Source organism: Anopheles nili, chromosome 3 (assembly GCF_943737925.1).
Source record: "Anopheles nili chromosome 3, idAnoNiliSN_F5_01, whole genome shotgun sequence".
Taxonomy (NCBI): domain Eukaryota; kingdom Metazoa; phylum Arthropoda; class Insecta; order Diptera; family Culicidae; genus Anopheles; species Anopheles nili.
In genome coordinates, this window is record NC_071292.1 from 63,027,420 (window position 1) to 63,050,222 (window position 22,803).

General features: G+C 46.0%; 3 protein-coding genes across 3 annotated transcripts in view; 2 read left to right on the forward strand and 1 right to left on the reverse strand.

The window, feature by feature from the left end:
* The window catches only part of LOC128726521 (formin-binding protein 1-like), a 57,847-nt gene extending 52,297 nt beyond the window's left edge, over positions 1-5,550 (forward strand). The window contains exons 8-13 of the mRNA XM_053820336.1: positions 2,791-2,820; positions 3,243-3,589; positions 3,774-3,920; positions 4,407-4,558; positions 4,631-4,791; positions 4,868-5,550. Of these exons, the coding sequence (XP_053676311.1) occupies positions 2,791-2,820; positions 3,243-3,589; positions 3,774-3,920; positions 4,407-4,558; positions 4,631-4,791 (837 nt within the window). The 3' untranslated portion in view covers positions 4,868-5,550. The remainder of the gene's footprint in view (positions 1-2,790; positions 2,821-3,242; positions 3,590-3,773; positions 3,921-4,406; positions 4,559-4,630; positions 4,792-4,867) is intronic.
* A 2,010-nt stretch (positions 5,551-7,560) lies between these two features.
* On the reverse strand, positions 7,561-9,717 carry LOC128724791 (uncharacterized). Its single transcript, XM_053818512.1, has 3 exons — positions 9,371-9,717; positions 8,374-9,307; positions 7,561-8,310 (listed from the first exon to the last, which is right to left on the reverse strand). The coding sequence occupies exons 1-3, from the start codon at positions 9,715-9,717 to the stop codon at positions 7,561-7,563; spliced, it is 2,031 nt and encodes a 676-aa protein (XP_053674487.1).
* A 1,578-nt stretch (positions 9,718-11,295) lies between these two features.
* On the forward strand, positions 11,296-19,237 carry LOC128722983 (potential E3 ubiquitin-protein ligase ariadne-2). Its single transcript, XM_053816683.1, has 5 exons — positions 11,296-11,368; positions 16,418-17,223; positions 17,291-17,659; positions 17,746-18,009; positions 18,091-19,237. The coding sequence occupies exons 1-5, from the start codon at positions 11,296-11,298 to the stop codon at positions 18,235-18,237; spliced, it is 1,659 nt and encodes a 552-aa protein (XP_053672658.1). The 3' UTR covers positions 18,238-19,237.
* Positions 19,238-22,803: the final 3,566 nt, after the last annotated feature.

The window sequence follows — 22,803 nt, forward strand, 5'->3', positions numbered from 1 at the left end:
GAGATTTTCTTAAATCGTGCTGCGCGTTTTTCGGAGTACCCGTTCCTAATTTGTGTGGCTTTTGTATGTGACTATCTGCCTCGCGCTTATCTTAATTTCTCGCGCCTCTTTTCGGTGGTTGAGCCGTTCGTCTCCATTCCACGCAAGCTTGCTTCTGTGACGGATTCTAATGAAAACAGCAACCCCAAAAAAACAAAAAAAAACTACACTGGCACACGAACACGCAATAATTCTACCACTGCGAGCTAATCTTTCTTCCTGCAGCAAGAAACCACCCCGAGCAGCACCAATCACGATCTTCTCGACGGTGTCACTTGAACCGAGCATCTCATTAGCGGACCTTGGGTGGGTGGGTTTGCTTTCCTAGCGGGCGCAATTGCCACTTGGCGAAATTACCTTTTTCTTTGGCGGACGTGTGTAGGTTGGGTTAACGAGCGTAGGTTACACACTTGACGGAACAGCAATCGTGGAGTCGGACTACGTTTCGTCCCCGGGAAGCCTCTGGGATCACCTGGAGCGCTGTTTTCTGTTAGGATTAGGTGTCCTTTTATGGGAGCACATTCAATTTTTTGAATGAAACCCCTGTTACAGAGACATAATCCCATGATGTTTTGGGTTAATCTAGCCTTTTTTAAATGCGCACAGTCGAAATATTGCAATATTTACCCAGAAATGCTAACTGAGTAAACGTTCCTTCGTTATTAGTCATCGCTTGTGGGTTGTGGCTTTAAATCTGACACATTTTTGTCCGTGTTTCCAGTCGTTATTAGATAGGGTAGGGCTTAAGGAATCGATAATAGGATTCGACAATAGGAAATCTTATCTACTGTTGCTTCTGTTATCATACTTTTTCTTAAATGACTCAACAACCGATGCATGGTGAAGGACTGTCTTGCTAAGGCTTTCTTTGACCTGAAATTCACACGTAGCTGCATAGTCAGTCCTGCGTACGACTGAGGCTCAGTCGTCATGTGAAATCATACGGCTCACTGAAAAAGCTGTTTACAAAGCAGATTTCACTTGGTGGGATTGCTCACTGAATGGTTACGTTTGAAACCGAAGTAATTCCTCCAGCTATTTTGTTTGTTATTTTATAGTCTTTTCAAAACATAGCAACACCCACTGTTTGTTAGCATTGCGTACCGATAAATTTCACATTTATGTCCAATAAACTCTTAAATTAAATGTCATCCCCACGCGCTTCGCTTCAGGTAGTCAAGAATGGCTTAGAAGGGTTTTATAGAACGACGTTTGTCACCTTTGGCAACGATTCGCTGTACCAAAACGATCAAACAGTCCTTAGCAGGAACCGGTGGAAGGAACTCTAGATAAAAGCAAAATGACCTCCTTGCGCAAGAAAATTGTATCGGTCAATATTTACCACGCACTTATTTGCACTTAAATTGCTCAGTTAATCGACGCTCCGCGTAACAGCAGAAGTGCATTTCCATTCCGCTCGTTCATTGTCGAGCTGCGATGATACGTTTCGTGCGGAATTAAAATGAGCGCGTTACGAAACGGTCGGCCCGCTGCTGGAGGATACGTGCAGCCATCAAATGAGACGTCATGAGAGTCCTTCGAGGTGCGGCTAGCTGTCGCGACAAAACCGGGACATCCCTACCATCAGCGCCGGCGAGACATCGAGCTTTCGCCCGGTCTCGGTCTTTCGTCGCCACTCAAACATGTGCTGCCGGACCCTTACCGGTCCTCCGAGATCGGGTCAGGCTGAAATGAAATGGGTTTATTTTGCTTCCTCACGGATCGATAAACACTCGACAGGCTAGTCCTTCCGCGCTGTGTCCCTGTGTGCGGTGAAACTGGACCACGTCGAAAGCGCTCGTCTTCCTTCCCACCATAATTTGCAACGTGACCCGCCATGTAAAGTGTTTAATGTCGGTCGGCACGCAAAGCTTTGCCGTTTCGTTTTGCTTTGTGTTAATCTTTTGTTGTTGTTTTTTTATATTTTTTCCCCGTACAATTTTGCTTCTTTTTTCTGTTGCCGGCATAACGTGCTGCAAGGTTGGCTTTAGGTTGGTATTATCCCTCCGATCGAAGGGATTTTATGGATTCCGGAGCGTGATGTAAGCTACACTCGCTCATGCATATGCTTCGCACGAGGACTTGTTGCGGGCGGCCGTGTGTGTAATCGGTTTTATTGTACGCAATGACTCATTCCTTAGCTGAAACGATAATTAATCGTGCTCCATTCAGCAAGACAATCGTTGTATACCCCCAAAGATAACCTCTGCGCCTTTATGGATCCGCTTTGTTTCCGATTGTATCGTATCAATTATGATGTCCTAAAGCATTTACCCCTTCCGAATGCCTACACGAAACATCCCGTCCTTTTGCCCTCTTGTGTTCTACTTCAACTGGACAATGCTTCCTGTTGGGCACAACTGTTAGCTTTTCCGCTTCCTATCCGCTATCGTTGTGTGTAGTAAACAGTGTGTTTCTTTTATTTCATGCTGCCTTCTAAACCGAACCATCAAACATACATTTTTTGCTGCATACATTGTAACATATATATATAAAAATCCACCTACTCAAACACAATACAAAATTCTCACTATACCACCTTTGGATTCGGCCTCTTTCTATTATCTCGCGCTGTACGTTTGGTGGCGGGCTGTTGTTGTTCCGTTCGTGCGGCTGTTTCGGTGTTGTACGATGCTTTCGATGTGTTTATGCTTATGCTACCCGCCGGTAAATCTAAACTAACAAAATCAAACAAACTCCACGCCACTACACTTCACCAAACCGTCACCTGCCATTCCAACCTTCTCCTAGAAGATTCTCGAAGCCTGCATAAATGTTAAGGTAATAACCACAGTTCGCTGGATGATGAGGAAACTTTCGTGTGCGTGTGAAAAATTGGGTTTGAGTAATGAGTGAAATTCGCTCGGTAAATCTCTCGTGTGAATGTTGCACTGTTTCTTTCAATCTTTAGTCCTTTCTTATCGTGTGTTTGTTTCTTTTGTGTGCATTAATGTGTTGTTAGTTTTCCTTTTTTTTGAGATCATTTATGTAATGTTGCAAACAAAAAAGCTGTATATTTATTCTTAGTTGTTTGTATGAGTTGCATTCTTTGTGTTGCATGAGTGGACCTTAGTTTTAGGTTTAGTGCACTGTGAATCCTATCGCAAACGATGGATAAAGCCGCTCGTCTAATGAAGATGACGACGACGATGTAAACTGTTTCTTCAGTTCGCTAACATTCCCCTGTTGTTTCACCTTTTTAGAACAACCTTTCTGCGGACGGCCTGAAGGAAGATTTCAGCGATCTGCCACCGACGCAGCGGCGGAAAAAATTAACCGCCAAGGTGCAAGAACTGCAACAGAAGGTGGCCCAGGAGCAAGCAGCTAGTGATGGGCTGATGAAAATGAAAGGAGTCTACGAGGCGAACACGCTGCTTGGTGACCCGCGGACGGTGGAAGAGCAGCTGAACGAATCGATCACTCGGTTGGATCGGCTACGGCAGGAGCTGTTACGCTACCAGAAGCTGCTGGATCAGGCCAACAATCAGACGGTCATTCAGCACAGCCCCCAGTCGCACCGTGTGATACAGAATGGTCAACGGACGTCCAGGTGAAGTCTCAAGTCTGCCACCTCCACGAGGATATCAGACGCGCGGTTCCACAACCGACGTGCGAGAATGTGGTTTTAATTTGTCTCTTTTTTTCTCCATCTCGTCCTTTTTTCTTTCTCTCTCTCTCTCTCTCTCTCTCTCTCACTCTGCTTTTCCTCCTTTTCCTTCTGTGTCTTATACCAGACATTCCAACGGTAGCAGTAATCATGAAAACAACGGCCACGACGACAATGGCGAAGATCATCCCGACGACGCCGGTAGCCTTAGCAGGTCAGCTTCCGAAAGTAGTGTACAGCAAGCGCAAAATGGGCTTAACATTAACAACAACGGGTACAACTGAACAATTGTTTCTTGTTTCCTTCCTATCGCCTCTCTATCGAGAATTCGTAGCTTGTACATAGTTCGTCCTTTCGTCATTCCGTCCTACCGTCCAAGTAGATTATCTAACTATCACGAATGTCCTGTTTCACTTCGAGAACGAAATGCACTGTGTCAAATTCTTGTAAAAATCACTTTCTTCTATTAACCTCTTCGCTCGTTCATTGTACGATCGAGAATCTATATGAGAATGAGAAATTAACTAAACTTTATATGTGTATATAACTATGTCTGGTGAAAAGAATTGCGCACAGTTTTCCCCCCATCAAACCTCCGACAAGTGAAGTTCCCTTCCGATAATTGCGTGACTAACCATACCTACGCATCCTTAGTGTTTCCATCAGTGATCTTCCGCATTCCTTTGATACACCTTATAATACCTTAGAGAAGTACGATTGTAGCTAATATCAAACTCTCGTTTTCGTTCACGTCTAACAGCAGCTCGGCGAGCCCGGAAAGTGGTCTTGGTACGTCCCACACCTCGTTGCCCGGTTCCGGTCAGGGCAGCACAAATGAACAGCCCTCGAATGAGGAATACTACGAAGCAGATACACCCCTGGGAACGTGCCGAGCACTGTATCCATTTGACGGTAAGTGGTAGCTTGATATTTTGATCCTGAAATTACGAATCCCAACTAAATGTGATATTCTGCTTGTTGCAGCCACGAGCGAAGGTAGCATTCCAATGTCGGAAGGGGAAGAATTGCAAGTGATAGAAGTAGACCAGGGAGATGGTTGGACCCGGGTGCGGCGATTTAGCTCGAAGGGTTGGGAGGAAGGATTCGTACCAACCAGCTACATCGAGTGTACGCTCTACGCGTAGGTAATGCCTAATGAGTTTTCAATTCAACGCGTGCATCATGTTAACCGTTTTTGTTGTTTGCTTCGTTTCCTTCTAGTGTTGATCGCCCAATGATCCTTGAATCACGAGGAGTAGGACACAAACCCACTCTCGAATGTAAATAGTTACATGTAGTCGCTGTAATACGAAAGATCCACAATACATACAACCACACACACATACAAACGTATGCTTTAGTCGACAAAGTTTAGTGGCAATTATTAGTAACGATTTAAAGTGCAAGCATCATCCCCCGGGGCTGGACTGCGGCACAGGAAAGCTGGTGGGAAAGGGTATCCAAATTCTGACAACCCATTTGAAGGGATCAATCGGACGAAACTGAGTGGCTTCGCGTATGTAAAAACACATAAATAGCGGCATATCCACGTCCCACTAGCCTCATTGCTCCATTAATTAATGGTACTTTCGCACCATTACTGTCGAAGCATTAACAAAATCCCGCACTGGTTTGCGGAAACGCTCCTGTCCCGAGTGGATGTTATGGTTTCTGCGACAGTTAGGCAAATAATTTTAACTCGTAAGGTACATTGTCGTCCCTCATACTTGTGCTTTCATTTCCGTCTTCAACGCTGACGAGTATGATGTTGCTTTAAGTATTTCCTTCTCGAGAAGGGAGCTGTATCGTTTCGGAAAATTAAGCTTAGACATTTTAATTTAAAGAAAAGAAACGCCTCACTTAACCATTGCGCTTGCTTTTTGCTCTACGAAATAAAATCAAAATCATCCCGAATTATCATAGAATGAACGAAACTCTCGAATCAAAACTCTAGAGTCTGCGTGGGAGCAGAATCCGCAGAATATACGACACGCGCGAAAACTATTGCCATGAGGAGGACGAAATAGAGAGCGAAAGATAAGGAAAAGTGCTCAAAATGCAGCATTGACGCATTTTCGAACAGTGCACTCTAGCAGTATCAATAAAACGCTGCACCGGTAGGTATTCGTGGAATGTGTGAGACCATTTTATCTTTCGAGTTAGTTTCCTTTACCGCTGCTCTATCGACATGGGTAGGGGTTTTTAAGTGCTTCTATTCAATTATACTCCCGCATCCATTGCATGGGCGGTGTGGAGGTTAAGCCTGATATCGAATCATGTATCGCATTGAGCATCAGCATCATCATCATCATTAATCGCACGAAAAAAAGGTACCGTGAATTAATGCAAAATGGGGTTAAGCAATCACACAGCTAGCATGAAATATAGTAGATTTAAGGGTACCATTTAGATGAGGACATAACAACGGGGGGAAATACCATGTTTATTCTTTATTCTTTCGAAGGAGGAGGGCGCCGAAAAGCATAAGAAAAACTGTGTTAATATGCTAAAGTGTAGTGTCCTCGTATTTCTTCGTACACATTCACGTCCATATAAATTTATATATTTTTTTTATTATTTGCTTCGCGTTGGTGATCGTTTTTCGGACCACCAGTAGTCAAAGCGTGTATGAAAACGTAAACAAATCAAAATAAACTACCATCGAGTTTTCTTTTCTCCATCCCAACTCGTCCCATTTTTATGCGTAAGACTAACGCATGCGGTCAATGTGACGTTCTATGGCGCAATAGAAAGAAAGCAGCATTACTCTCGCTACACAGTCTCCCATTAATCAACGAAGCTAATATATACACAATTCACTCGATCACAAAAAATCCGCTAACTTCGTCTTTCGCATCTTTTGGTGTAGATCAAGTGTACTAATCTAGGAATCCAAACGGAATTCCCAAAACCGTTCGATAATTGAAATAGCATTGATCAAATAGTAGCATATAGTACCTGTTACTTGATCGTATTCGTGGAACACACTCTTGTAATCAAAGTTCGATTGGAAGCACATAGACAGAACTGAAAAACTTTAATGTACCGTTACTAAAAGAAACAGACACCTAAAGTCCACTAAAAATCATACAACTAAATATGTAAAACTTTATATTTATACAAACAGATACACGCGCGATATTTATGAGCTCAATTATAGACAGATAGCGAGGGGAAGGACTAAAATTCCAATCATTCGGTACAACATTCGTGTCCAAATTGCGGCTCGCAAAGAATATATTCTACTAAACGTTACAATGCAATCAGAATGCATCTCCGCACACATGATACTCTCACATTCAGCTGCAGGCGTGGCAGAAACGACAGAAGTGATCCTTAAAGTTTGCTCCGGCGAGGTTGAACAGCTGGATCCAGCACCTGCCACAAAGAAAAATCATATTCTATCTAACTCAGTTACCATGCCTGAAGTCTTAAAATGCGAACATATTAGCCGAACAAAACAATACAAGCGACTACGCAAATCAGAACTGATTGGAAACACCGCGATATGGACATATGCAAGGGAAATCGAATGGGGAAAAAAAATCGTTAGATAAAAGTAGGAATTAACGAATTGGAAGGCGTTAGCTTTAAGTTTGTAAATTAATGGACAAAATTTAACGTTCAAGGAAAGGAAATGGAAAAACAACACAAAATCACGTACACAACCAACTGCCGACTGTTGTGTTCGGGATAGAGAAACGCGTTTATCTTTCGTTACATTACGTTTTCGTGGTTCCCATGGTTACTATCGATAGTTGCATTGTGGCGGGTTGGTGTGTAATGGAGCTACGAATACAACTCGTTTCACTATTTAACATTAGCAGCCGGTGGCGAACACAAGATAAAACGCAATGCAGTACGATAATAAAATCTATACTCAACATGTACGTGAACAGCGTTACATCTATTTCTTAAACCTCCGATTGTTCCTCTGAACGTTCCGGTGAGAAAACTTCTAACGTTTCTTCTTCTTCCAGCGGCGTATCCTTGTCAGAGGGGGTACAATAAAAATGAAGCTCCGTAACGGATTCCTTCCCTTCGGGTATCATATGGACGAGCAGGTTGGCGAACGTATCTACCACCAGCAGTTGTTGCTCGATACTACAAGCTGCTTGTTCAATTGTTCTTAGTACATCCCAGAGCCTCCGTAGGGACGCACCATCGAGCGTGTGGACTGAACCGTAGACTGCCCGCACCCAGTACACCCAATCTTCGTCGAGCGGATGATTTTGTTGCTTGCCACAGATGGCCATTATCTGGCGGAGTACCTTCTTCAACGGCGGACCGGAAAGACTGCACCTTGACAGCAACAACGACGCATTTGACTGAGCTATTGCAGTGGCCCGTTTAGAAAAAAGCACCGCAATTAGGCTATTTGTGTCGAATATGGCAAGCAACGCTGCAGCAGCGACAGTATCAGTTGCCAGACTCGCGTCGTCGTGCAAAATCGCCAACAGCTGATGGAACATCAGCTTGCTTTTGAAGTCGTCCGGCTGTAGCTGGAGCCACTGAATCCGATGGATCGTCACCGGTAACCGCCCGAAGATGTTGTTCGCCGTTTTGCCAGCTGGAACGCTCGCCGCAGTGGTCGACATGATGGCCTGGACCTTTTTCTCTGGCTCGGAGACGCTCTTCTGAAACTCCTCACTACGGGAAAATCGCTGCAATACAACCGTTTTGTTAATAGCGCTTATAGGATTTCAAAGGAGGGACATTTACCATACCGACAGCCCATCGATGAAGTGTTTGACGAAAAAGCTTGGCACCTTCCAGCGTTTGTGGTAGATAATGTTAACCGAAGCGATCAGGTTATATAGATAATCCACCTCTAGGCTGTGACTGGTGACGCCTTCGACGAGATCAAGGTGCCGCAAAGCGAACACGAAGCAAATGTGCTCGATAGTCTGCTTCGGCAGGGGAATGTTAAAGCACAGGAATCGAGCATCCAGCAGCTCGATGAAATCGACCCCACTTATCAGCTTTTCGATTGTCACCAGGAACGCTGGAAAGTGCGAGTAACGCTCCGGTGATTCAAACCGAAACAGACTGTATGCCAGCACGATCGTGAGGATGACTTTTGTTTTGTGTAGCAGTTCGGCATCGTGCATATACTTGCGGATGCAAAGCAATCGAACGAGCCGTCTCATACCACCACCGGCCGTTTCTGCTAGGATACGAACAATGTCCAATTTCAACCGAGCTTCGATGTTGAACTTCAATGCGCTGTACAGAACATACAGCAGGAGTTCGTAGCACCGAACGTCAGCCCATTCGGAGACCAACCGGGTGAAGATCCGCTCGAAAGCCAACCGCAGCAAAACCTCTACCGGATGGATCGGATTCGTTTGGGAATTGTAGAACACATCCAACACGTGATGCGCCAGAACGGCCAGTTCGGTTGCTGTGGTAACGTCATCCTGTAGCCGCTTGGTGGACGCGATAGCACTGCGGATAAGCATCCCGATGCCACACTGTTTGTAGGTGTTTGAGTCGAGTTTGCACCATTCCAACGTAGACCGGAGTGCATGTAGGAAGATTTTTCGCTCAGAAACACCATCGATCGGCATCTGGTACATCAGCACTAAAATGCATTTCACTATGGACACAGGGAAAGTGTCGGCCGTAACGCTACCGGTTTGTAGTGCGAGAAACGATATCCTGAAAAACGTATGAGCTTGTAGTAGATCTGTTTGTGTAAGAATACGTAGCGATTACGCCTACCTGCTCATGTAGTGCGCTATTAAAGTGCAATTACTTTTATCCAGTACATTGTAGATGTACGTTAACAGCTTACGATACGTGAGTATCACATCATTCGGTGCCACACGGGTAGATAACAGCTTTGTGACGATTTCCATTCCCAAGGATATCGACTCAAAGCATATCCCAAAGCACTGATTGAGCTGGTCGCACCAATCGCGCACTTGGTTGTCCGAAAGTGTCGTGCATTTGTGCTGAGTCTCGGTGTAGATTTTCTGCATTAGTTGCTTTTTCTTTTCCGGCGTGAGCGAAATGGCGTACACACGGCTGATACCGGATGATCTTTTGAATGCATCATTTTTGTTCATGGTATTTTAAGTCAATAGAAACTGTATTCTTCCTAAAAACCAGACACTGTCTCTGAAACACTCCACGGCCTACTCTACTGTAAGCACTATCATGTCTTGTACGTAATTTAAATAAATAGTATATAATAAACAAATGTGTATTTCTTTTATTGTTGTGGTATATGTATGCGTTTTCTAAAATTACAAACGAAAAATCGTGGTATTGTTGTTAACGGCTCCAGCCACGTGCTATTCAAAACTGTGCAAGGACATCTGTAGTCAATTTGTGTATGATGTTTTTATTACATATTGTGATCGTAATTGTGCCATATACGTCCTTATCGCAAGCAAATAATCTATTATTTCCTAAAAAACGAATTAAATATAAAACACGGCATTTGCTCTAGAGCAGCTTGAGAAATTAGAGCTGAAGGGTGTTTTTGAAGCAGTCAGCTAGTGTATTATAAACGTATCAACGACCGTTTGTGGTGCTCCTTTTGTGACATTAGCCCATTGCAAGCTCACTAGGGGTGGACAAAATGGATCGTTCATTAGATATTTAAATTAATTATCCTACTAAACTGGTTTCATAGGGTAAACATGTAATGAAATAATGGCTAACATCTTCACATATGCTAGCCACTAAGTGGTATACCAAATTTTTTAGTTTTTCGCTCGTAATACTCTCCTGAAAAATGGGTAATTTAAGCACAGCATTCAAACTATGGCTCACTTCGCTGAGCTTGCTTTGCCATCTCTATCATAAACAGCAGTAAAAGAAAAAAACAGAAGGAAGAAGAAGAAGTACACAAAAAGAACCTAGTTCGTTGCATCAACGTTCTCCGCGGAAAATCCGCTTTCCTTAGTACGCAAATCCATCCCTCCGCTTTGAATTGGTGTGTTTCCGTGAGTAATTTTCCGTCACTGTCTGGTGCTTCCCATCGCTTGACGTGTGCCCTCCCCAGTAGTGAGCAAGAAACCAGAAAGCCACCACCGAACAGTCGCTGCAGCCTCACTTTTTGTTCCTCGCAGTGTGTACCTGAGCCTGTGCTTCCTGTTTGGTGCGGAAGGCGAAACACGAAAAGTTTCGATACTCAGTGCTGCAGTGCAATTGGTGCATTTGTTTCGGGCTTTATTTCAACCCCAACGAAACGGTTGATGGTGCACTATCACGAGTGCACCAAGTGCGTGCGTGCGTTTGTCAGTGTATCACGAGAAAACCAGGAAAACCACCGTGTGTGTGTGTGTGATCCGTGAAGGAAATCGCGTGGGGCGTAAAAGCGTATGAGAAGAGAGAAGGAGTGGCTGTGCGAATTTATCCAAATTCTAGCTCCATTAGCGCCAGTTACAGCAACATAACGAGTGTGTGCAAAACCGAAAGGAAGAAACAAAACAGCCACAACAATTGCGTGTGAGTGCGAGAGCAACAATAGGCCACACGGAGTGGGAAAATTTCGCACCAACAAAAGTGAAGGTGATATTTCTATGAACTGCAACATCGAGCGAACACCGAGGCAAGAACGAACTTCCCTCAGCACGGTCCACAATCGAAGCAGGCATCCATCAACCTACCCCGTCTAAGGGAAAGCTTCCTGCGCGATGGCGGACCAGGAATCGGACATGGAGTACTCGTCCGACAACGACTACGAGTTCGAGGATTACTACAACTCAGGTACGGTCTCTGACTCTTGGCAATTTCCTGTGCTATTGATGATGCGCTTGGTCTTCGAAGTTCTCGGATCACTTCTCGCCAGGTCAGTTCCGGTTGGCTGATTGCGGCTCACGATGCCACCGGTTCCAGAGAATACCGGCCAGATTGCGAGGGTTTTGGCCCGATGAACTGGGGTGCTTTTACTCCCCCTTTCTGCTCGGCACCTGCCCCACCGGGCGAGAGTAACCCACATTGAGCCGCTGTTACATTTCTGGTACATTCTTCCCTGTTCGATGCGGCATAGGAGCGCGTGGCCGTACGCGATCGTTACGGTTGTTAGCCGCTTATGCGCACCTTTCCGGGGTTGGCTGGGCGCGAGTAATGTTGCGAGATGGTAATGCGCTTTTTTCTGTGTTTTGTTTGTTGCCGTGTTGCTTGCCCTTCTTTTTCGCTGCCCACGGATTGCCCCGGGAACGGAACCGAACGACTCCCCCGGTGTGGGTGTGAAGGAAGGAGGAAGAAGGCAATCGTTGATTCATCCATTCGCGTGCTCACCGAACTGTGGTGGCCACGGGGTGCCCAAGAAGCCGGTTGGGTTGTTGTACCGAAACTGGGGTGGCGTACCATCCTCCCAGTTCCATCCGCCTTGGTGAACACTGACCCTCGGGCAGGTCAATGGCACACAACGTTCGTGCGTGGCTTCTCTTGTGCCATGTTTCGGCCACCAGCGGAAATCGCGATGTTGGGGCTCTAGGCATGAAATCGCCATCGAATCGTTCCCGTTGTGCGTTGCTCTCGACCGTCCCTGCTATGTAAAGCGCGAGTCTTTTGGGGAAACATTTATGGGTGGGTCGAGACGTGGAAAACCTGATGGGAACGAATGGTCAGGAGAGCAACAAAGAGCTGTTCAAACGAACTATCAGCTTCCTACACACGATTTTATGCTCAAGGCCACAAGGTCTTATGCTGCGTGCGTGCGAAACGTGAATTTAAACTTCACAAAGCCAAGCTTGTGCGAAATATTGATTCAAATGCTCACTTCCTTGGTCGCGAGTTGAGCTAGAACGTTCAAACGGAAGAACAAGCCAACACCACGTGGTACCGTTTTGAAAAAAAAAACGCGTGTCATTTCTTTACACACAACATTACAACCCCCTGATTTGCCACATCCCGGCGCAGGGTCAACTGCGTTTCATTGTAAACATATATTCGAGCAGACGTTGACGCAGCACATTCTAATCTCGTAGGCATTGGCGCCCTTGCCTACTGTGTCACTGTGGTTGACCGTGAAAAAAAACGGTTCACGGCTAGTAAAACATGCCGTGGGAAAAATCGTTTACATTTGATTGCTCATTTTGCTATTTTTTGTTTAAATTTTGGTCGCAGAGTAGGCGTGCGTGTTTGTACGCCTAATTGCACACCGAAAGTGCCCGTGTTTTTTGCAGAAAGTGTGAAGAATGAATCATCCGTTGGCCCGAATTTTGTTCCGTTCCATTACGCCAGCGAGTAATGCGTCAGTCAGTCATTATCAGCACAAACCTGTAGGAAGGAAATCCGCCACCACGCGCGATATGGCCACACGTAGTAAAGACCCTTCCATAAAGTGCGCTTGGGAACAACGTAAACCCCACGAGAAGGACCTGCCCCTCACTGCGAGAGAGAAAGAGAGAGATAGCGTCTAGATGATCACCCGTGTCGGTGGGGGGTATTTGTCCTCGTACCTACCGCTGCACCACCATTGCTCGATCTCCTTGCAGTCGGTCATGAATTCATTGAACTGCGGGAGGTCACCAGACACGATTCTCTACCCGTTGGTGGTCGACCCAAGAGACGCGACGAACGGGAAAGAACGGGATGCTGCACGAGGAAATGATCGATGCCCTCGACCGCGAGTAGCGCACGGAAAGCGAAAGGGACGCCCGAAGGGAGGAGGGAGGTCGCGTTCAATTGATAAAAAAACAAAATAATCATCGGCACTGAGAGGCGCGTTTTCTCTCGTGGATGCGTCTCGTGGATTGTCCTGCTTCGAGTGGCGAATAAACGGCACACAACAAAAAATCCTTCGCAAGAAACCTAGACCTTGTCAAGGTGAACCATTGAAACCGTGAACCTTCCCTTCAGAAAAGAGAGAGAGAGAGAGAGAGAGGGAGCACTCGAGGGGCTTGTTTTCGAGGGGTTTTTGTCCCCATGTTGTGGTTGTTTTTCATTCGATTCGGCGGCCGCTGTGTCTCGTCATTAAGCTGCCGGCGAAACTGAAAAACCTGAAATCTCACCATCAGCGGCAATGACCAAACGAAAACAAAAACTAGCTGTTTGCCTTTTGGCTTTTGCTTTCGAGAGAAAAGAGTGAAAGTATGCGATGGGCGGATGGGTGGAAGGACGATCGGACATGCGATCCTCTGCACGTTAGCGTGTTACGGTTTTTTTTTTCGAGGATTTCAGAGCGTGGAGATGCTTAAAATCGTAGTTTGATGAAGCACACGTTTGAAGGCAATGAAAACTCGTGCGGGAGAATCAAGAAGCGTTCGCGTGGTCGTTATTGCAGGGGCCGTGGCCACAATAATCGCTTGCAACGGAGCATGGCTTTTAAGGATAATATTGCCAGTTAAATGTAACCCATCCGCCAGCGCGCCGCCACCACAAAATAGATTTATGCCAACCGAGCTGCACGTGAGATCCACATGTAGGCGTGCTGTATTCGGGGAGATCAAAAATGTTGCTATATCCCAATTTGTTCAGCTGATGCCGGGAAAATGACTACATCGCAACTCCAGCCTACGAATTCTGACGTTCGTATTCGACGCGATAGCAAAGATTTTTTATCCATTTCGCGGAATCAGGCACCCCGAGTTGGTTGGGTTTCGTAGAATGTGGAACATAAAGCGGCTCGCTTGATTTACGTGCTCATTTCCCGGTACTGGTGGAGCTATTTTTCCTCCCGACGAGGCACACATTGGCTAATGAGATTTTTAATTCAACTGTGAGCTAATCCGCCGGCTGAATATCATGCTTCGGTAGTCGAGTGCCAATGCTAAATCGTCAAATCGATCGGTCTCCAGATAATGATGTTTCTTTTTACATCGAGAAGCGCTAGAACGACACACGCAAAACCTGCCTTCCATTGGTGGATCGATGCCACCTGCTTCTTTCGGCCAGCACGTCTGCTAATGAATGACGACTGCGACGACGGGGTTTTGCGTGTTTCCCAGCGGTCAAGGTTTTTCGAGAAGGGGCACCGTGTTAGTGAAGAAAAAAGAATAGCAATACCCCCAAACAAATCAAACGCATTCGCATTGGGAGAAACCTTTTTCATTAGCTCCAAATTAAGACGACATGTCGTTTGCGACCGTGTTTGCGTCCTACGTATTTCCATCTCCAAGACGATGGAATGTGTATTTTTAGAAGGTGAAAAGGTACATTTTTGTAGCCCCTTTTTTGTGCCGCCTGTTTGAGAAACGTTAGACCATAAGTTCAGTCGGTCGGTCATTCTGGAACAGGTGGAGAATTTGATGAGGAATGGATCACATTGATTGAATTATGACGCTCCAACACACGGTGTTTGGTTATGCATGAAGGGTGGCAAATTCGCGATCCACCCTTTTCCGCGAGCTCCATGGGGTGTTATTTTTTTGCCAGGAATAAATGCTCTGAAAGGTTCCTTCTACCACCCGCACACGTACATCGAAAGGTCACATTCTAGACGCCCCAAAATGGTAAGGGTCGTAGCGCGTTATATCCTTCAGAGCACGGTGACACTGGATCGACCGAGTACGCGGTGACCGTTTCGGAAGCCACACAATTCCTTGCACCTTCTCAGGATCCGGAATGTAGGTTAGAAATCATCACTCAGCACAAAGACGTCGGAAGTCTCCCTTGCTCTGGATCACGCTGTTCCACGGTGTACCGGCGGTTCCAGTTAGGGAAGATAAATATAGCATGGTACAGGGCACGAACTATTACGCGAACCTTACCGCCTTTCGGTACGCGAGAGGTGCGCAATAGCGCATTAGTTGGCCCTTTGTCTAAGGCACGTGCCGCTCCAACCCCCGTTCGATGGACGACATTTAGCGTCAAGGTTACGAGAGTCGTACGAGGAGCATGAAAGTGTCCTGTTACGGGATGATGGCACTGGAAAGCCGCAAGTCCGGTCTGGACGAAAGGTCGTAATTTAATTCGCATAAAAATAAACTCCATCGTAGGGTTCCGTTGGGTGGACTCTAATGCTAATGCAGATTAGATAATGCTGCAACAAAGATGTCACCTAGGTCCGTTGTCCTGTGGAGCTTCGTCCTCTGCCGTCTTAAGGTTTTTCTTGTGCTCCACATTTCGTGTAGGGTCTCTTGTATTCGATTCTAATTAGATTAGGTTTGTACCGTAAACAGGTTCACAAGCCAAACCGTCACTCGACGTCGATCCACGGATCCTCAACTCGGTTGCCGGGGAAGGTTGGCTTAGCTCTATTATGAAACCGTAAAACGAATGCCGGCCACATTCTACGCAGCAGTTAGCATTCGCACACGCTAGCCGACATTAATGCGCTCGATCCTGAGCGAAGGCACACTTCACATTTGCTGATTTATTTTTATCACCATCACCTAGAAGGTGGACACCCTCGACGGGTGTGTATTGAATGCCGTTGCCGCAATCGCCTACGATTCCCATCGCGATCACTCGTTCGCGGTTTGGGTCTTTGAGCCAAGAGGACGAATGGTCAAGAAGCTGGGAAAAATTTATAACTCGAAACATCGCTAAATTATTATGCCCCCATCACGCTGGCAAGGATCTCCAGTTTTTCAATCGACGTTTACGGTGGCATCGTCGCCTGTTGCTACAAATGTCACCCGGCTGTCGCGGGGTTGTGTCGATCCTGGTTTTTTTTTACCTAACGCCACAATCCGATTTGGCACCGAAACGTGCCCCAAGAAACAGGTTACCGCTGGTGCTTCTCACGATCGCAAATTTGTTAGCCAAGCGCTCCTTTTTAACCTCCTTTCAAGCGCCCTCGTCGACATTTAATGACACTTCTCATCCGGTTTTCTTGCTCTTTTTTCTCTCTCCTCCGATCCCTAGGCGACGATTGTGACATCGAACAGATCGATCCGAAGCGTACAGATCCGGAATACTTCGTGTACGAGTGTCTAAACGTTGAAGAAGTCGAGAAACTGCTGAACGAGTCGGTGGAGAAGCTAAGCACGCAGCTACAAATTACGCCATCCCTCGCGAAGGTGCTGCTACATGAAACCCGCTGGAACACGATCGAAGTGATCGAACGGTACCGGAATAATGCCTCCAATCTGCTGGTGAGCGCTCGCATTAAGGCGGCAGCACCTGCTCCATCGATACCGACATCGGCCATCGCCACCAACCAGGCTGCTGTTCCGTCCACATCCTCGGGAGCGTCCTGTTCGTTTGTGGCTTCCGTCGTCCCTAGTTCCTCGGTAGGCCCACTTCCAGGACCCAGCACTAGCTCCAGTATCAACAGTAGTAGTAGTAGTAGTAGTAGTAGTAGTAGCGTTAAATCCCATCACGTCGTTAGTGCACATCACGTGCCGGTTGGAGGGACGTCCTGCTGTTATCGTACCCAGCTTTGTCCGGTGTGTGTGACCGTACAGTCGACCGACAAGTTCCACAGCCTGTCCTGTCAGCATTCGTTCTGTCGGGATTGCTGGGCGATGCACTTTGAGATTCAGATCGGGCAGGGCATCTCGACGCAGATTGAGTGCATGGAGCAGCGGTGTGATGTGCGCGTGCCGGAGGATCTCGTCCTGACGCTGCTTAACCGGCCGATGTTGCGCGATAAGTACCAGCAGTTCACGTTCGCTGACTACGTTAAATCACATCCGGAGCTGCGTTTCTGTCCCGGTCCCAACTGTCAGGTAGGTGGTGTTGGAGCGTCGTGTTCCTTTTAGCTCCCGGTAATATCGATTTTTTTCCTACCCGCAGACGATCATCCGCAGCCAGAACATCAGCCCGAAGAAGGCCGTCTGCCGGTCGTGCAAAAGCGCATTTTGCTTCCGATGTGGAACCGATTACCACGCACCAACCGACTGCCAGATCATCCGCAAGTGGCTGACCAAGTGTGCGGATGACAGCGAAACGGCCAACTACATCAGCGCGCACACGAAGGACTGCCCGAAGTGTCACATTTGCATCGAGAAGAACGGGGGATGCAATCACATGCAGTGCTTTAACTGCAAGCATGATTTCTGTTGGATGTGTCTCGGCGATTGGAAGGCGCACGGTTCGGAATACTACGAGTGTTCGCGGTACAAGGAAAATCCCAACATCGCTCACGAGTCGGTGCACGCGCAGGTAAGAAGCAGGAGGATCCTTGATGTGCTTCGCGTGACCTTTGTGGCCGTAGCTATATCTTTCGTTTATATTTTGTTCTTCATTAGGCGCGGGAAGCGTTGAAGAAGTATCTGCACTACTACGAACGGTGGGAAAATCACTCAAAATCGCTCCAGCTTGAGCAGCAAACGCTCGATCGGTTGAAGACACGCATTAACGAGAAGGTAATGAAGGGACTCGGCACCTGGATCGATTGGCAGCATCTGTTTGATGCCGCGACCCTGCTGGCCAAGTGCCGGTACACGCTGCAGTACACCTACCCGTACGCGTACTACATGGAATCGCGGAAGGAACTGTTCGAGTACCAGCAGGTGAGAAAAGTGCACCCATTTATGGTTCCATTTGCGAGGATGGTGCTTTTAAAACGGATTAATCTTACGCCCGAACCTTAGGCCCAGCTGGAAGCGGAAATTGAGAACCTGTCGTGGAAGGTGGAACGCGCTGAGACAACCGATCGGGGTGAGCTCGAGAACCAGATGGACATTGCCGAAAAGCGACGCACGACATTGCTGAAGGATTTCTTCCCGACGGAGGTGTAAACAAGAGAAAGCGAGGGTTTAGGTGCGCAGGGCGCGAAATGACTACTAGCCGTTACGAGCCGTTGTACAGCGTGTAAGGGAGAGTAGGTTTAGGGATTCGGAACTCCTTCCGCGATGTGGAGAGAGGGAGCAAGAGAGAGAGAGAGAGAGAGAGAGAGAGAGAGGGAGAGAAGGTGCCCGTAAAGAAGCTACTAGAAAAATAGGAAAACGAAATAACACTAAACAACAAAAAAAGACACTCGAGATCTTCAGCAGCCTCAGCGAGCGAGTGAGCACGCAACTACGAGCAGCATCCATTAGTGAATAGGCTAAGCTAGGCTTAAGGAACGAAGCCAGGAGACTACGAAGGAGCTACGTATGCTCCAAAACCGCCGATCCTTACGGGAGAGCATGGGACGCGTGTCGATTGTGAATCGTGGATTGTGCGCGTGTGTGCGATGAGTGCAAACGTGACAAAAGGATTTGATTGCGTAATAGAGCTTTGCAAACTAAAACAGCCAATCACACTAACAGCACACCACTGCCCGTGCAATCAGTAACGATGGTAATTTCCCTGATGGCCGTGCTTGGGAAGACTCAGCTACACAGCTAGGTGCTGCAGGATAATGCGCTTAGCAGGAACGGCAAACGGCACACGCATATACACACGTTTACGCGAGCTGCATATAGTCGCGATCTGTTGCTGTCGTCGTATCGATGTCCTGCCGACCCCGTATCAGTATCGTTGTAGATAGATGATGATTATAAACAAGGACACACCCGCGCGCATACACACATACATAACACACCACTAGCCTATATGATAATTGGTGCGAACGCGTGTGATCCTCCCATACACGCCGCTCAGCTGGTGAGAGCAGGATGCTGTATGTGTGCAGGAGCGTGCGTTGGGTGTGATGAGACGTACGGGAGATAAGGAGACGTTTAAAGTGCAGTTGGAAAACCTCTCACAGCAATACGAACGAAAATATACGATGTCGTAACATGGCAATCCTCGCTAGCGGCGGAGGAAATAGATCCACAGTGTGGTTTGATGCGTTTTCCACCAACGATGACAACACTACTGGGGCAGGATTGATTCCTTTCCATTTCTTTCGGGTCGCGCAATATGGACGAATTGATGTACTTTTTTTTTGTATAAGCGTTTTCACTAATAGATATTCTTTTCTTTTATTACTGATTGTTGTCTATACAAATCATCTCGCTCCTCGCTTGTTAAACTTTAAATCATAATCGTAATAATAATAGTAGGAAGGCGGAACGCTCACTATACCACCCCCACCAGCGGCGCGCTCGCGAGAACAGCAACCTCACATGAAACAAACGCCTGTCGAACGCGAAAACAGTTCCCAACTGAAATCTACTCTGTCTGCGCCACTGGCCCTCATTTCCGTTTCTCTTCTCCCGATCGATGGTGACAAATGAGTGTGTTGTGTGTTTGTGGGACGGGGAGAGAAAGAGTGTCAATTTTGCGATTGCGATGCACATTGCAACATGGAAATGGCCCATTGCACATATAAACCTCTCGAGTTCCCTGCTTCTGCTTGGGGGGGGGTTGTAGGCAATAGTAAGTCGCAAACTTAACCTATGTAACACACGGTTGATGGGAAAAGTGATGGAAGAGGAGGAGGGCGGAGGGGTGTGGGAGAAAGAGGCACAGCACACAGTGCACACGCACGTCGTGCGCGCATGTTTCTAAGTCTTCTTGGTTGTACAAATGTAACGTAAAGAACAAGGTGATAACTGCCTTATAGAAGAAGGATCGGGTTTGAAAAACTTACCAAAAACAAAACTCAATCAACATTCTCATCCTCCTGTGCGCGTTTGCCATGTGCCATTTCTGCTAACGTTTTCATATCGTCTTCCTCAACATAACACAGCTCGCATTTTTGCAGCCTTCCTGGTCTTATGCGCTTCTGTTAATTTCCTTAGCCTGCTACGACGCTTCACCTCCCTAGCGGTGCTCTCTCGACTATACTCAACAACGAACCCACCGTATTTAATATCACTGCATCAGTTCCAGCTCCGCAGGCTGCGCGAGATTTTCTCTCTCTCTCTGTCATTCTTTCAACGAACCTTTCTACCTCACCTTTTGTCAAACGATCCGATCGCATGTGCATTGGCTTCCCTAACAACGAAACAAAAATCATCATCATCAACCACGCAACCATACACACATAATCGCTGGCTCCTATCTACTCCAGAAGCAATGCACTTCTCAGCAGCGATGCACTGCTAAAGACAGGACATCTCTTCTGTACGCTTCAGCACTTCTTCTCCAGGCTGTTTTCTACTAGTCAAACTATTTAATTTTTTTTGTTTTGCAAGATCTACATCTACACCTTTATAAGATATATATGCCTGTGTGTAGTGTTGTTGTTTTTTTTGTTTCGTTTTGCCGTAAGTTGCTGTTTTTTAAAAACTTTCTCCACCATTCCTTCTTGCTGCATTTCTTGCACTTGTGTATGATATTATACCATTTTGTTTCACTTATCAATAACGTTAAAGTTTGCTTCCATCGTCTCGGTGCGTACTGTTTAGAACAGTTTTCTTTTTTTTTGTTTAATACATATCCTGTTAGTTGTATGTTTTTGTCTGCGTTTTCAACATGCTAACTTTTTTTAATAATGCTTTTGCTTTCTTTAGATTTTCGTATCTGTTGCTATGCTTCAATTCTATTCGCTACTTGTGTATGGGTGTTTGTAGGTGTAACCATTTGTTTTAAATGTCTATATACCGGTAGCATCCTTTTTTGGTTTGGATATACCGTTGCAATTGAGTAGAGTAATAGGGATACACATCTTTATGTTCCTCATACACTTGCAAATGCGCTCATTCCACTCTTCCTACTCTTTTGGTTACCGCATTCATTTCTTTGCCATTTAGAGACTATTTTTGATTAAGGTTCGAATTTTGCAATATACTTGCCGCTCGCTTTCAAAAGCTATAGCTGTAGCAAAATTTTCTTTTGAATGGCCATGATGCGTCCCGCTTTTTCCTTTCCTTTAGTTATTTCTCTACTGTTGCACTGTACACTTATAAATGTGGGAGGTTATAGCTTGATTCTGCTACTGTCAGAGGAAAAATCTTGGCCACGCGTTTAAGGAGAACTCTTCCAGTGCGGGCAGCTCCTTTCGATTGTATTCTACACCGGTCGGAGATGACCCATGTTTCACATTCATTCAACAGTCGTGGAAGCGCTTTCCAGTTAGAAGTACTACTTCCATTCGCTCATTTTGATCTCATGGCCAGATGGTGTCCGTCTGATTTAGGTGTCTCTTATAAGAAAATGTTTTTTGTTTTAGTTCTCATTCACCCCGAGAGTGCAGCTGTATCATTCAGAAAGGGATTTCTGTTGATAAATTATATCCGTATCCGTGTATTTCACATGTTTTGCGTGTGGTGATATTATGTAGCTTAGAAGTTTTCAGTGTAATTCTAGGTTCAAATGTAATTCAATCTTGAACTTACAAACTGTATATGTGCTACATAGTGGTAGACATTCATACTAAAAAAACTGTAGACTACAATCAATCTTTCGTTTAATCAGTGAAATACAAATACCAATCAAACAGTCCTGATGAATGAATAAGCAACTTTTGAAAAAAAAACTATGAAAGACTAAAACAAACAAAAACGAATATACTGTAATAACCTGCAATGTTTGAATTTCAATTTTAACATGCACGCTAGCAGCACGCGCTGCGGTAGAACTAAACAAGCGCATTCAACTATTACATACCAAGTGCCTCCAGCATCCAAGATGGAGCATATCTAACAGTTGGTGAGGTGATGGTGATAGAAAAGCGTTTCCCGCCGTCCTAGTGCGAGAAAGGCGAAACAATTGTACTACAACCGGAAGCCGTGAACAACAACAGCATGAGATTTAGGTTGTAGATTTTGGTAGTGGCGAATATGATAAGAGAGAATATGGCGCCCATATCGCAAGCGTGAGGCAACAGGCCTGCGCTGAAGAACTGTCACAGCTGTGCCATAACATATACTGAATTACATTGGAAGACATGCTGGTGAGACACAAGAGCCCATTATCCGCCAGCAAAAACGGAAAATAAAGCGTTTGAATCAACGAACAAACGAGCTGTAACCATCCCGTGCGACATCGGTGGTTGTCGCTATCAACACCGGCGCCTAGTACGGATATTCAACATTAAATCGCTACACATCTCTTACCGCTAAATGCTACAACTCTACCACTACTACATACTACTGCTAGTACTACTCCTGTCGATAATATCGTGTCAAATCGTGCTCAAACTGTGTTCGACACTTAACGGTTCGCTCCTGAGGTTTTCCTTTCGTAATTGTACAATATTCTATTACAAGGGGGTTAAACGTGTTCGCGTGCATGTGTTTTTACTGCTATGGGACCACCCCTCCGTTGGTAGCCTTTTTCAGAGGGCACACACATCTTACTACTAAATAGGAAGGACAAACACTCCATCATAACCCTTCTTGTTGTTGTTCTTCTTCTTCTTCCCCTGCAGTCTCTAAAAATCGTGCGTATCGCGTGTACTACAATCCTTCTTTTCATTCCCTCTCTCTCTA